Source organism: Choloepus didactylus, chromosome 18 (assembly GCF_015220235.1).
Source record: "Choloepus didactylus isolate mChoDid1 chromosome 18, mChoDid1.pri, whole genome shotgun sequence".
NCBI classification, from domain to species: Eukaryota; Metazoa; Chordata; class Mammalia; order Pilosa; family Megalonychidae; genus Choloepus; species Choloepus didactylus.
In genome coordinates this window covers 44606457-44621669 of record NC_051324.1, presented here as the reverse complement: position 1 = coordinate 44621669, position 15213 = coordinate 44606457, and the positions used below count along the sequence as shown (strand labels likewise).

The 15213-nt window shown below is 38.8% G+C and overlaps 1 protein-coding gene across 1 annotated transcript in view; it reads left to right on the top strand.

The window, feature by feature from the left end:
* The window catches only part of UTP18 (UTP18 small subunit processome component), a 50860-nt gene that overhangs the window by 9534 nt on the left and 26113 nt on the right, over nt 1-15213 (top strand). The window contains exons 4-5 of the mRNA XM_037809721.1: nt 132-199; nt 13844-13932. Of these exons, the coding sequence (XP_037665649.1) occupies nt 132-199; nt 13844-13932 (157 nt within the window). The remainder of the gene's footprint in view (nt 1-131; nt 200-13843; nt 13933-15213) is intronic.

Genomic DNA, 15213 nt, shown 5'->3' with positions numbered 1-15213 from the left:
AGACAAAAACTTCGTTAGAAGAAACACCATATATACTCTCGAGGGTGGTTTAACCTATGCTTTATAGACATAGCAAGTTCTGTGAATATAAAATGTTTACTAAAAATTTTTATTTTTGTATTTTTGTTCAGATTTCAGCATGCCATGGGGGGAGTACCTGCCTGGGTAGAGAATAAAAGGCCGAGGACATCTTCTGATTGTGAGTGCTGATAGCTCTAAGTTAGTAGATTAGTTCCCATTCCTGTTCTCTTTTGAGCTTTGATATGAAGTGTATCAAAACCTGATGTTTCAAATCTGCTGTTTCTCTGAGGGAAGCCCTTTTTCAATTGTGTAAAGCTTACTTAATAGCATATTCTCCACTGTAAGAACAATAAAGGGTAGATGGATTTTATGATGTTTCTTTCTCAACAGAACTATGTTGCATTACAACAGGAGATTAAAAGAAAAATGGGTAACATTGCTACTACTTGATTCACAGTCTCTTCTGAAGACACTGGCAGCTAATCTGGCTGTCCAATAGGAAATTGTTATCTGTTTTAGAATGTAGTATTCCTAGAACTGTGGTATCTTACATGTTATTATGAATAAAGTTAAGGTAGCTGTTTAAATAGAAAATGTCTGAGATACCAGTGGCTTAATAGAAGATGTTTATTCACTCATATAAAATTGGGATGGAGAGGAAGTCTGTGTTCTACTTCAAGGACCCAAGGTTATAGAGGTTCTCCCATCTTGAGATTGGGTCTTCCAAAGTTGCCCAAGATATTGGCCTCTAGTTGGCTTATGGGGGTAAGAAACAGAGATTCACCTAAAGGGGGTTTTTATAGGCCTGGCCTGTGAGTGGTGTGTGTCACCCACATTTATTGGCCCAAAATTAGTTATGAGGCCACACTAAGTGCATGGCATGCCAGGAAATGTTGCTTGGCTTTATGTCCAGGAGGAAAATAAGTCAACAGCTAGCCAGTCTGCTACTCTCTGCAATATCTTAAGCTAATGCTTTCATTTTACAGATCAGGATAGTGAGGTTCAAAGAGATAAAGTAAATTGTCCAAGGTATTTTTAGAATTGGCAGCGTGATGACTAGAACCTAGCTTCACAATTACCTTTATTGTGTTATTTTTAATCTGTAGGTACTTCATCAGGTATCTTTAAAAGTAGAAGTACTACCCCTTCAAAACTCAGTAGTAATTCCGTATTATCATGGATTGGCTTGTTGTTTTGTTGATTGATTCTTTTTTCCTTGTTTTAGCTTGCTTTGTAGTCTGCTTGGTCTTCATAGTGCTTTTGAATCTGGCTTAATGTTTTTTGTAGGTTTTGAAAATTCTTGGACATTATGTCTTTCAAATATTGTTTCTTGTCTGGTATCCTTTTCCTTCTGGGATATTAATTGCATGTTTGTTAAATATTTTTAGCCTACTTTGTGTTCTGTTCTGTATTTCCTTTTTTTTTTTTTCTTCTACTTTGCATAGTTTGTTCTGATCCATTTTCTAGACCAGTGATACTGTCTTTGGCTAATTTTGATACGCTGTTAAAACCATCCATTGGGATCTTAATCATTCTGTATTTCTGTTCTAAAATTTACACTTGGTTCTCCTTTTATAGTTTCTGGTTCACTGGCTAAATTTTTTTTTTTAATTAAATTCAATTTTATTGACATATATTCACATACCATACAGTCATGCATGGTGTACAATCAACTGTTCACAGTACCATCATATAGTTATGTATTCATCACCCCAATCTGTTTTTGAACATTTTCCTTACACCAGAAAGAATGAGAATAAGAGTAAAAAATAAAAGTAAAAAAGAACACCCAGACCACTCCCCCATCCCACCCTATTTTTCATTTAGTTTTTGTCCCCATTTTTCTACTCATCCATCCATACACTAGATAAAGGGAGTGTGTGTGATCCACAAGGTTTTCACAATCACAATGTCACCCCTCGTAATCTACATTGTTATACAATCATTTTCAGGAATCCAGACTACTGGGTTGGAGTTTGATAGTTTCAGGTATTTACTTCTAGCTATTCCAATACATTAAAACCTAAGAGATGTTATCTATATAGTGCATAAGAATGTCCACCACAGTGATCTCTCGACTCCATTTGAAATCTCTCAGCCACTGAAACTTTATTTCTTTTCATTTTGCATCCCCCTTTTGGTCAAGAAGATATTCTCAATCCCACGATGCCAGGTCCAGATTTATCCCTGGGAGTCATGCCAGGGAGATTTCCACCCCTGGGAGTTAGGTCCCAAGTAGGGGGGAGGGCAGTGAGTTCACCTGCCGAGGTGGCTTAATTAGAGAGAGAGAGAGAGAGGGCCACATCTGAGCAACACAGAGGCACTCAGGGGAAGACTCTAGGGCACAATTATATGTGAATTTAGTCTCTCCTTTCCAGTAGTGAGCTTTATAAAGGCAAGCACCAAGATAGATGGCTTGGCACATCAAACCACCAGTCCTCAGTGTTTATGAGAACATCAGCACCAGTCCAGGTGAGGAAGTCCAACACTTCCGCATCTTCCCCCAGCTCCTCAGGGGGGCCCTGTAAATATGTCTTTATTCTCCGCCTAAATTACTTTGGAACGTGTCACTATTTCACTCTAACCTTTACTAATCTACTGTATCTCAGTTCCAATTCAAAGTTCCATGTAATTGTGGTGTTTCAACAAACTGACTGTAGAGTTATACTGTTTAGAAAATATAGGACCTGCACCAAATAGACATCTCTTCCCTTGGTCTCACATGGAAGTTGAAGTTTTAAAACACAGTCGATTTTGGCCTTTATCCTTTGGCCCGGTTTGCCCTAGTCTTAACCACATCTGCTTCATTCATATCACTAATTGAAGTCTGGGCTCTTTTTCAGCTTTTTTTTTTAACAGTTGCTATATGCACTAACACTGACATTCATATCTGCCAAGCTCTAGCTCTGAGTTTCAGGTGTCGCAGAGATACTCAGTGTTCTAGAGACCAATCAGAGATCAGCATCTCAAAGGTTGGAGATAGCCATTACAATTCTGACTGCTGTAAGAGCTTACAATCTAGAGGCCATTACAGGAATCGTTCCCCTCTTAGACTGTGTTCTAAGATTCAATTCTGAGTTTACACATTGTAGTTAGTCCATATTGGTAAGGCATTATAGTATTTGCCTTTGTTTCTGGCGTACTTTACTCAAAATGCTGTGTACAGGATCCATTCATCTCATTGTGTGTCTCACAGCTTCACTCCTTGTAGTTGCTCAATATTCCATTGCATGCATACACCACAGTTCATCATTCTGTTCCTCAGTATATGCACTCTTAGGCCACCTCCACCCATTGCAGATCATGAATACTACCTCCATGAACACCAGTGTGTAAATGTCTGTTCGTGACTGTTGTCAGATCTTCCAATTACATACTCCATAATGAGGCTGCAGGATCTTATGGCCCCCACGTACTTAGCTTTTTTGTGGAACCACGACACTGACCTCCAGAAAGGCTACACCATTCTGCCTGCTCATCAACAGTAGATAGGTACATCCCTCTTTCCATGTTTTCTCCAACACTTTTACTCCTATTTATATTTTTTCCTACAATTTTATTGAGTTATGTTCACATACCATACATTTATCCACAGTTTGCAGTCAGTCGTTCACAGTATCATCATAAAGTTGTACATTTATCACCACAATCAGCACTTGAACATATTGATTACTACAAAAAAAAGGTTTTTTTTTTTTTTTAAAGCAAATAATAGAAAAGATGATAAGGAGAAAAATAACATGTCATACAATACTGTATAATAGTAAGGACAGAAAACACCACCACTACCAAGAATCTCATATCCCTCCCCTATTTCCCCCTCTCATACACACTTAGCTTTGGTATATTGCCTTTGTTACATTTAATGGAAGCATATTAGAATGTTACTGTTGACCATAGACTCCATTTTGCTTTGGTTATGTTTTTTCCCAAATACCATCCTTTTTTCAACACTCTGCATGGTTTACATTCATTTGCTCTCCACGTATAAAAACGTTTTTATATTTGTACATTTAGTAACAGTCATTGGCCACTCCAGTTTTTGCCAAGTTACACAGTCCCAGTCTTTATCATCTGTCTTTACTTCTGGTGTCATACATTCTCCTATCCCATCTCTTTCACCTTTACTCACAGACATCTTTGTTTGGTGTACTTCAAATACTGTGTACCATCACACAGTAAAACAAATGCTATCTATTTCTGGATCTATGTAATCAATCCTGCTAAACATTCTGTAGTCCTTCAGCATCAAATGCCCAATCTCTACCCTCTTTCTATCTCCTGGTAGCCTGTGTTGTCAGCTTTTAACTCTCAAAGTTTGTTTATTAATGTTTGTTTGTATTAGTGAGAGCATACGGTATCTGTCCTTTTGTTTCTGGCTAACTTCACTCAACATAATGTCCTCAAGCCTCATCCACGTTATTGTATGATCCATGTCTTTATTCTGCCTTACAGCTGCATAATATTCCATCATGTGTATATACCACAGTTTATTACCCACTTGTCTGTTGGTGGACATTTGAGCTGTTTCCATCTCTTGGCAATCGTGAATAATGCTGCAGTAAACATTGGTTTACAAATGTCTGTTTGTGTCTTAAGTTTCAGTTCCTCTGAGTATATACCTAGCAGTGGAATAGCTGGGTTATATGGCAAATCTATACTTAGCTTCCTGAGGAACCTCACACTGTCTTCCAGAGTGGTTGCACCATTCTGCGTTCCCAATCACTGGCTAAATTTTGAACCTTGTTATGGTGTCTGTCTATTTGGGTTTGTTCTGTTTAGAGTTCATTGAGCATTTTGGGTGTTATATTCATGTATTTTGTTAAATTTGGGAAATTTTCAGCCATCATTTCTTTGAATATTCTCTCTGCTCCTTGATTAAATTTATTAAATTTATTCCTAGATACTTGATTCTTTCAGCTGCCGTTGTAAATGGAATTGTTTTTCTTGATTTCCTCCTCAGACTGCTCATTACTTGTGTATAGAAACATTTCTGATTTTTGTGTGTTGATCTTGAATCCCACCACTTTGCTGAACTTGTTTGTTAGCTCTAGTAGCTTTGTTGTAGACTTTTCGGGACTTTCTGTATACAGGATCATGTCATCTGCAAATAGAGAATGTTTTGCTCTTCCTTTCCAATTGGATGCCTTTTATTTCTGTTTCTTGCCTAACTGCTCTAGCTAGAACTTCTAGCACAATGTTGAACAGCAGTGGTGACCAGTGGGTGTTCTTGTTGTGTTCTGTATCTTAGCGGGAAGGCTCTCCCCATTACTGGCTGTGGGTTTTTCGTATATGCCGTTTAGCAAGTTGAGGAATGTTCCTTCTGTTTCTATCTTCTGGAGTGTTTTTATCAAGAAAGTATGCTGGATTTTGTCAGGTGCCATTTCTGCATCAAACAAGATGGCCATGTGGTTTTTCCCCTTTGATTTGTTAATGTGGTATATTAATTGATTTTCTTGTATTGAACCATCCTAACATACGTGGGATAAAACCCACTTGATCATAGTGTATAATTCTTTTAATGTGTTGTTGGATTCAATTTTCAAGTATTTTGTTGAGCATTTTTGCATCTACATTCATTAGAAAAATTGGTCTGTAACTTTCTTGTAGTGTCTCTGACTTGCGTTGGTATTATGGGGACGTTGGCTTCACAGAATGAGTAAGGTAGGTAGTGTTTCCTCGTCTTCAGTTTTTGAAAGAGTTTGTGCACAATTGGTATTAATTCTTCTTGGAATGATTTGGAGAATTCCCCTGTGAAGCCTTCTGGTGCTGGGCTCTCTTTGTTGGGAGGTTTTTGATGACTAATACAATCTTTACTTGTAATTGGTCTTTTGAAGTCTACTTTCCCTTCTAGAGTCAGTGTTGGTTGTTCATGTATTTCCAGGAATTTGTCCATTTCATCTAAGTTGTCTGATTTGTTGGCATACAGTTGTTCAAAGCATCCTCTTATCCTTTTTAATTTTGTTGAATTAGTATGAGGTCCCTCTTCTCATTTCTAATTTTATTTATTTGCATTGTCTTTTCTTTTCTTTGTCAGTCTAACTAAGAGTTTGCCAATTTTATTGCTCTTCCCAAAGAACTAACTTTTGGTTTTCTTGATTCTCTCTCTTTTTTTTTTTTTATTCTTGATTGCATTTATTTCTGCTCTAATCTTTATTTCCTTTTGCTTGCTTTGGGATTAGTTTGCTGTCATTTTTCTAGTTACTTCAGGTGTGCAGTTAGGTATTTGATTTTAGCTCTTTCTTCTTCTTTAATATAGGCATTTAGGAATATAAATTTCCCTTTCTGTGCTGCCTTCGCTGCATCTCATGAGTTTTAATATGTTGTATTCTTGTTTTCTTTGTCTCGGAATATTTACTTATTTCTCTTGTAATTTCTTCTTTGACCAACTGATTGTTTATGAGTATGTTGTTTATCCACATATTTGTGAATTTTCTGATTCTCTGCCTGTTAGTTGATTTCCAATTTCATTCCATTATGGTCAGAGGGAGTGCTTTGTATAATTTCAGTGTTTCAGAATTTGTTGAGATTTGTTTGTGACCCAACATGTGGTCTATCCTGGAGAATGATCCGTGAGCACTTGAGAAGAATGTATATCCTGCTGTTTTGGGGTGAATGCTCTGTATATGTCTGTTAGATCTAGTTATTTATCATATTATTCAAGTTCTGTTTCCTTGTTGAGCTTCTGCCCAGATATTCTATGTATTGGTGAGATTGGTGTGTTGAAGTCTCCAGCTATTACCATAGAGATGTCTTCTACTTTCACATTTGCCAGTGTTTGCCTCATGTATTTTGGGGCACCTTGGTCAGGTGCGTAAATATTTATGATTGATATTTCTGCTTGGTTGGATTGCCCCTTTTATTAATATATTGTGCCCTTCTTTGTGTCTTTTAACAGCTTTTCATTTGAAGTCTATTTTGTCCAATAATAGTATATCTGCCCCAGCTCTTTTTTGAATACTGTTTGGTATGGAATTTTTTTTCCCCAACCTTTCAGTTTCAACCTATTTGTGTCCTTGGGTTTAAAGTGAGTCTCCTGTAGACAGTTTTTTTTTTTTTAATCCATTTGCCAATCTGTGTCTTTGATTGGGGATCTTAATCCGTGAACATTCAATGATAACATGTATAGGCGGTACTTTGATTTTATCCTTTGATTTTTATATATCATATCTTATTTTTGTCTCTCTTTTTACCCTTTTAGTTACCCTTACTGATAATCTTCATTTCAACAGTCTCCTCCAAACCTTTCTTTCCTGTCTTTTTCTTTCAGCCTGCAGAACTCTCTTTAGTACTTCTTGCAGGGCAGGTCTCTTGTTGACAGATTCTCTTAGTTTCTGTTTATCTGTGAATATTTTAAACTCTCCCTCATTTTTGAAGGACAGTTTTGATGGATAAAGAATTCTTGACTGGCTATCTTTCTCTTCCAGTGCCTTCTTGCCTCCATGGTTTCTGATGAGAATTGGCACTTAGCCTTATTGCCTTTCCCTTGTATGTAACAAAATGCTTTTCTCTTACTGTTTTTAGGATTTTCTCCTTATGTATGGTGTTCGGCCTTCTGATTAGTGTGTATTTTGTAGTAGGTCTGTTAGGATTTATTCTGTTTGTAGTACATTGTGCTTTTTGAACATGTATATTTATGTCCTTCATAAGAGTTGGGAAATTTTCAGCCATTATTTCTTCACATATTCTTTTTGCCCCTTTTCTCTTCTCTTCTTCTGCAACACCCATGACACATTTGTGCTGTTCATGCTGCCATTCAGATCCCTGAATCTGCTCAATTTCCCCATTCTTTTCTCTATCTGTTCTTCTGAAAGATTTCATCTGTCCTGTTTTCTAGCTCGTCGATTATTTCTTCTGCCTGTTCAGATCTCCTGTTGTATGCCTTTAGTGTATTTTTAATCCCTTCTATTGTGTATTTCATTCATCATTTCTGTTATGTTTCTTTTTATGTTTTCAAATTCTTTGTGCTCACACAGTGTCTTCCTAATTTTCTTTATCTCTTTAAACATATTTTCCTTCATTTCCTTGATTTGATTTAGATTTGTTTGAACATCTTTGATTAGTTGTAACTTTAAAGTTTTAACTTGTTCCCTTGACTGGGCCATATCTTGTTTCTTAGTATGGGTTGTGATTTTTTGCTGGTGTCTAGGCATCACATATCTTGATGAATTTACTCTGGAGGCCAGTTTCTCTTGCTTAGGACTGGCTTTGTGTGAAGGTACTTTTTTGACTTGGTTCACCTTATTGTAGACCTTAAGAATAACTTGTGTTTAACGGATCAGACTTTTTCATATTATTCTTGCCCTGGATATATGGTACAGTTTTTGAGATAGCACTATTTGTGCAGTTGTTTCACCCCCAGGGGAAAGCTTTCTTTCCTCTGTTCCTTGTCTTGGAATGTTGATCTGTCCTATTTATTTTAGATTTACCTCTATAGTTTTGTAACAGTCCTTTTGTTGTTTCTAGCTGCTTTTGCCAGGAAAGCAAATTCTGGGAGGAGGGTCACCCCGGAGAGGAATTTCCAAGTCAGCATTTCCCAGTCCAAAGGGCCGGGGACCCAAGAAAGGGGTGTAGATTGGTTTCAAAGTGCCCTGGGGAGGAGACCTGGAAGGATGCCAAACTTCTCTTTGATTGCTCCCCAAATCTGTGCTTTCCTGGCCTTCCAGCTGTTGGTGCTGTTCAGCCCAATCTGTTCCCTGCAGTCTTAAGGTGTTATTGTGCCTTTAAGTCTCAACCGATTCCACCTGGTGTTGGTGGGGGGTGGAATTGAAACAGAGGCTTCCGGCTGCTTTTGTCTGGGGTGGGTTGAAACCCTATCACAGAGCTGGGAGCCAGCAATCTGAATTCACTGGTCAAAAGCCACAAACGGTGCAGGGCCATACCCTTCCCCCTGCCTCGTCATTGTTCTTGGGGGAGAGCTGCCCTTTTGCAAACTGGTTCCTCGCAGCTCTGAGAAGGCACTCTGACTTTAAATTTCCCCCCTCTTCCATCCCTGTCGGGGTAGGGTTGAAACAGAGACTGCTGGCTGCTTTTTGTCCTGAACTGGTTAAAACTGTGGCTGCCCTCAGAGCTGGGACCCAGTGTTCTGAATTTGCTAATCAAAAGCCATGGTCATTGCTCAGCCATGCCACCCCTTGTTCTTGGGGAAGAGGACTTATTTCCAGTCAGGGACTGGATCCTGGCATGTCCTGCTGCAAGAGTTGGGGATGGATACCAGCCTCCACAGTGTGGAGATTTTACAGCTCTTCACTGCAGGTTATCAGTCTGTTTCTTCTGCTCTTCTCTGGATATTGTACAATGTTCTCCTGGTCTCCAGAGTACCTAAACAGTTGTTTCAGACAGTTCCTGGCTGTTTACTACCTGCCCTGGAGGACGAACTGAGTCTTGAAGCTCCCTACTCTGTCATCTTACCCCCTACTGCTTTCAAGTAGCCTTTTCCTTGATTTGGTGCTCACCCTGTTACTGCAGCCCTTTATCTGTTTTCAGGAACTTTGAGGAAGATGTTTTTGCCAGTTCTTATTGGTTGTTCAAATTTTCTAACTGCGGACAATCCTTCAGCATCTCGCTCATCATGACTGGGGCATGGCCATAACCCCATTATCTGGATCCCTTCTGGCAGTTGTCTAAATTTTCCTTTTTGTTTCAGTTATCTTATTTTGTCACTATTGACCTGGTTATTTTTCATTGAATGCTAGACATTATATATGGTAATTCTGTTGATTAATCAGAGGCCTAGATTGATGATATCTTTCTTTAGAGAACATTTGTTCATTTTTGGTAGTGACTGGGCAAGGTTAACGAATCTGAGAGCATTGTAATCAGTGGGGTGTGTGTGTGTGTGTTGATTCAAAGCTGAGTTTCAGTCCCTGGAAGATTTTCTTACCATGCTTTAATTTCACCCTTAATCCTAGGATATAGCCTTCTGTGATCCCAGTCTGGGTGGGTTTGCCAGACCCCCTCAAAAAACTCCGAGGGCTCCCTGCTCTAGTTTGTTCCCCATTTGCCCCATGAGTCTTTTAAAAACTGTTCAGTTTCTCAACTACCTTTACTAGAACCATTCATTATCTCTTTGGGAAAAGAAACCCTTTTAACTCTCTTTGAAATTATGATACACAGTTTGCTGACATTGACCTTTTAGTGAACTGAAAAGATATAGTTATTCTTCATATGTATTGTTAAGCTCGATTTTTCACCTATTGTCCATTTTGCTATAGTTACAAGCTTGGTCTTTTTAAATGAAATGCTGGCTTTATTTCAACTTTACTTGATTTCTTTTTGTTTTAATCACCATTTATATATGTCTTTCATCCCAGAGTGAAATTTTTATTTTAACCCTGTATCTTGAGCTCTTTGCTATTTTTTTCCCTTTTCAGTTGTATTTTTTTTTTTTTTAAATCATCATTTTATTGAGATATATTCACATACCACGCAGTCATACAAAACAAATTGTACTTTCGATTGTTTACAGTACCATTACATAGTTGTACATTCATCACCTAAATCAATCCCTGACACCTTCATTAGCACACACACAAAAATAACAAGAATAATAATTAGAGTGAAAAAGAGCAATTGAAGTAAAAAAGAACACTGGGTACCTTTGTCTGTTTGTTTCCTTCCCCTACTTTTCTACACATCCATCCATAAACTAGACAAAGTGGTGTTTGGTCCTTATGGCTTTCCCAATCCCATTGTCACCCCTCATAAGCTACATTTTTATACAACTGTCTTCGAGATTCATGGGTTCTGGGTTGTAGTTTGATAGTTTCAGGTATCCACCACCAGCTACCCCAATTCTTTAGAACCTAAAAAGGGGTGTCTAAAGTGTGCATAAGAGTGCCCACCAGAGTGACCTCTCGGCTCCTTTTGGAATCTCTCTGCCACTGAAGCTTATTTCATTTCCTTTCACATCCCCCTTTTGGTCAAGAAGATGTTCTCCGTCCCACGGTGCCAGGTCTACATTCCTCCCTGGGAGTCATATTCCACGTTGCCAGGGAGATTCACTTCCCTGGGTGTCTGATCCCACGTAGGGGGGAGGGCAGTGATTTCACCTTTCAAGTTGGCTTAGCCAGAGAGAGAGGGCCACATCTGAGCAACAAAGAGGCATTCAGGAGGAGACTCTTAGGCACAAATACAGGGAGGCCTAGCCTCTCCTTTGCAGCAACCGTCTTCCCAAGGGTAAAACTTATGGTAGAGGGCTCAACCCATCAAACCACCAGTCCCCTATGTCTGTGGTCATGTTAGCAACCATGGAGGTGGGGTAGGCGAATACCCCTGCATTCTCCACAGGCTCCTCAAGGGGGCACTACATCTTTTTTTTTTTTTTTTATTTTTTTTATTTTTTTTTTTTTTTTTTTTTTTAGCTTCAGTCCTCTCTATTTTCCTGCAAAGTTTTTTTTTTTTTTTTTTAATCATCATTTTATTGAGATATATTCACATACCACGCAGTCATACAAAATAAATTGTACTTTCGATTGTTTACAGTACCATTACATAGTTGTACATTCATCACCTAAATCAATCCCTGACACCTTCATTAGCACACACACAAAAATAACAAGAATAATAATTAGAGTGAAAAAGAGCAATTGAAGTAAAAAAGAACACTGGGTACCTTTGTCTGTTTGTTTCCTTCCCCTATTTTTCTACGCATCCATCCATAAACTAGACAAAGTGGTGTTTGGTCCTTATGGCTTTCCCAATCCCATTGTCACCCCTCATAAGCTACATTTTTATACAACTGTCTTCGAGATTCATGGGTTCTGGGTTGTAGTTTGATAGTTTCAGGTATCCACCACCAGCTACCCCAATTCTTTAGAACCTAAAAAGGGTTGTCTAAAGTGTGCATGAGAGTGCCCACCAGAGTGACCTCTCGGCTCCTTTTGGAATCTCTCTGCCACTGAAGCTTATTTCATTTCCTTTCACATCCCCCTTTTGGTCAAGAAGATGTTCTCTGTCCCACGATGCCGGGTCTACATTCCTCCCCGGGAGTCATATTCCACGTTGCCAGGGAGATTCACTCCCCTGGGTGTCTGATCCCACGTAGGGGGGAGGGCAGCGATTTCACCTTTCAAGTTGGCTTAGCCAGAGAGAGAGGGCCACATCTGAGCAACAAAGAGGCATTCAGGAGGAGACTCTTAGGCACAGATACAGGGAGGCCTAGCCTCTCCTTTGCAGCAACCGTCTTCCCAAGGGTAAAACTTATGGTAGAGGGCTCAACCCATCCAACCACCAGTCCCCTATGTCTGTGGTCATGTTAGCAACCATGGAGGTGGGGTAGGCGAATACCCCTGCATTCTCCACAGGCTCCTCAAGGGGGCACTACATCTTTTTTTTTTTTTTTTTTTTTTTTTTAACTTTCCCTTCTTTTTTCAAATCACCTGTATGAAAAAAAAAGTTAAAAAGAAAACAAACATACAATAAAAGAGCATTTCAAAGAGACCATAGCAAGGGAGTAAGAAAAAGACAACTAACCTAAGATAACTGCTTAACTTCCAACATGTTCCTACTCCACCCCAAGAAAGTTACATAATATAGCAACATTTCAGTGAACTTGTTCCTACTACAACCATCAGAAATTAACAGACCATAGTCATTTCTGGGCATCCCCAGAACGTTAAATAGCTTATCTGTTCTTCCTGGATTATTGTTCCCCCTTCCTTAATTGCTCTCTACTGCTAGTTCCCCTACATTCTACATTATAAACCATTTGTTTTACATTTTTCAAAGTTCACATTAGTGGTAGCATATAATATTTCTCTTTTTGTGCCTGGCTTATTTCGCTCAGCATTATGTCTTCAAGGTTCATCCATGTTGTCATATGTTTCACCAGATCGTTCCTTCTTACTGCCGCGTAGTATTCCATCGTGTGTATATACCACATTTTATTTATCCACTCATCTGTTGAAGGACATTTGGGTTGTTTCCATCTCTTGGCAATTGTGAATAATGCTGCTATGAACATTGGCGTGCAGATATCTGTTCGTGTCACTGCTTTCCGATCTTCCGGGTATATACCGAGGAGTGCAATCGCTGGATCGAATGGTAGCTCTATATCTAGTTTTCTAAGGAACTGCCAGACTGACTTCCAGAGTGGCTGAACCATTATACAGTCCCACCAACAATGAATAAGAGTTCCAATTTCTCCACATCCCCTCCAGCATTTGTAGTTTACTGTTTGTTTAATGGCAGCCATTCTAACCGGTGTTAGATGGTATCTCATTGTGGTCTTAATTTGCATCTCTCTAATAGCTAGTGAAGCTGAACATTTTTTCATGTGTTTCTTGGCCATTTGTATTTCCTCTTCAGAGAACTGTCTTTTCATATCTTTTGCCCATTTTATAATTGGGCTGTCTGTACTATTGTCATTGAGTTGTAGGATTTCTTTGTATATGCAAGATATCAGTCTTTTGTCAGATACATGGTTTCCAAAAATTTTTTCCCATTGAGTTGGCTGCCTCTTTACCTTTTTGAGAAATTCCTTTGAGGTGCAGAAACTTCTAAGCTTGAGGAGTTCCCATTTATCTATTTTCTCTTTTGTTGCTTGTGCTTTGGGTGTAAAGTCTAGGAAGTGGCCTCCTAATACAAGGTCTTGAAGATGTTTTCCTACATTATCTTCTAGGAGTTTTATGGTACTTTTCAGTTGTATTTTGAAATACTTTCAATTGTATTTTGATGTTTTGCTTTTACCAATTACAGCTTCAAAAAGGTGATTGGAATTGGAAGGTTGGGAGGGAAGTTGAACGGTGAAATGTAGAAGTTTGGAATAAGAAAATGACAATTGGATTCATTCTAAAGAGCCTTGTGGGTTTGTTTGAATTAGATGAAAGTGAAGAGGATGAAGATGACTTGTTGCAAAGAACTGGAAATTTCTTATCCACATCAACTTCTCTTCCAAGAGGCATCTTGAAGGTGAGAGTCAGTGAAGTTGGGGCCTGTCCAGCTGCTTACCTCTGAAATCCATTCTGCTTCCCAGTTACAGATATATGGATTTTTATTATGTATGGGATAAATGTGTTTTTTGTGATTTTGTTGTCCTAAATGTTTGTTAAGTTTTCTTTTTCTTTTTTAAAAAGAATCAAGAGGTACTAAATTATCTCTCCAGGAATCTTCTGGCAGTCCTTTTTGATTCCTCTCTTTGCATTTCTCTTCATTTCCACTGGCACCGGCCTAGTCCACACCGTTCTCATTGCTCACCTGGGGTACTGCTGTAGCTTTGTAACTGGTCTCCCTACTTCCACTTGACCTCTTCCTACCTCATTCTTCATACAATAGCTGGAGGGATTTTTTTAAATATAAAATACCTGGTCGTGTCACTTTTCATTGCTTTTAGAACTCTTCTAAATTCCTTATAGTCTACACTCTCCTTCACGGTCTGGCTTCTTCCTACTTCTTCAACCTCATCTCAGACCTCATTACCCCTCATTTCATTGTTGAACCATGCCAGCCTTCTCTCTTGAACCTGCCAAGTCCTTTTCTGCCACTGAACCTTGTTCTTGTTGTTCCTTCTGCCTGTGTGTCCTTCAAGCACTGCTCATGGCTGACTCATTGTTATCTTTCAGTGCAGATGGCACTGTAGCAAGGCTTTCCTGGCCATTGTACCTAAGGTGGCCTGTGCTGGTTGCTTTCTAAGTCACCTCTGTGTCCAGTGTATTCATTGTGGCAATCAACTGCCTGCCTACCTAGCACAGTGCCAAAGTTAAATAGTTGTCAGATGAACAGCTGTCTCTATGATGTAGCTGTTTTGCCTGCTTATAAAACACTGGCATGTGTATTTAGATGAGGAGAGGGAACCTATTTTGGTAAATTACTAGGAGATAGAATAATTCTGACTCTCCTTACCTTATGAGGACAGTTCATTCAGCCCCTGAACGGGGGATTTCACCTTCATTGAAAATTTAGTTACCATGAAAATTTAACTTCATTGGTTATAAAACTAAACATATATTAATCTGTGCTTTTTTAAATAAAATAATTGAAATTTTAATGCAGGAGGAATAATCCATAAAAACAAAAGAAATAGCTGAAGAGAGTCTAGTTGGTGTTTGTGATTCTCATTACTGTAAACTAGTTGTTACATACCCTGAAAGGAGAGTATGAGCAACCCATGTCAACCATAGAACTGTGGGATGGCCACATAGTGGCCCTTGTTTTGTACCATAAATGCAGAGATAATAAAGTAAAATTTTTAAG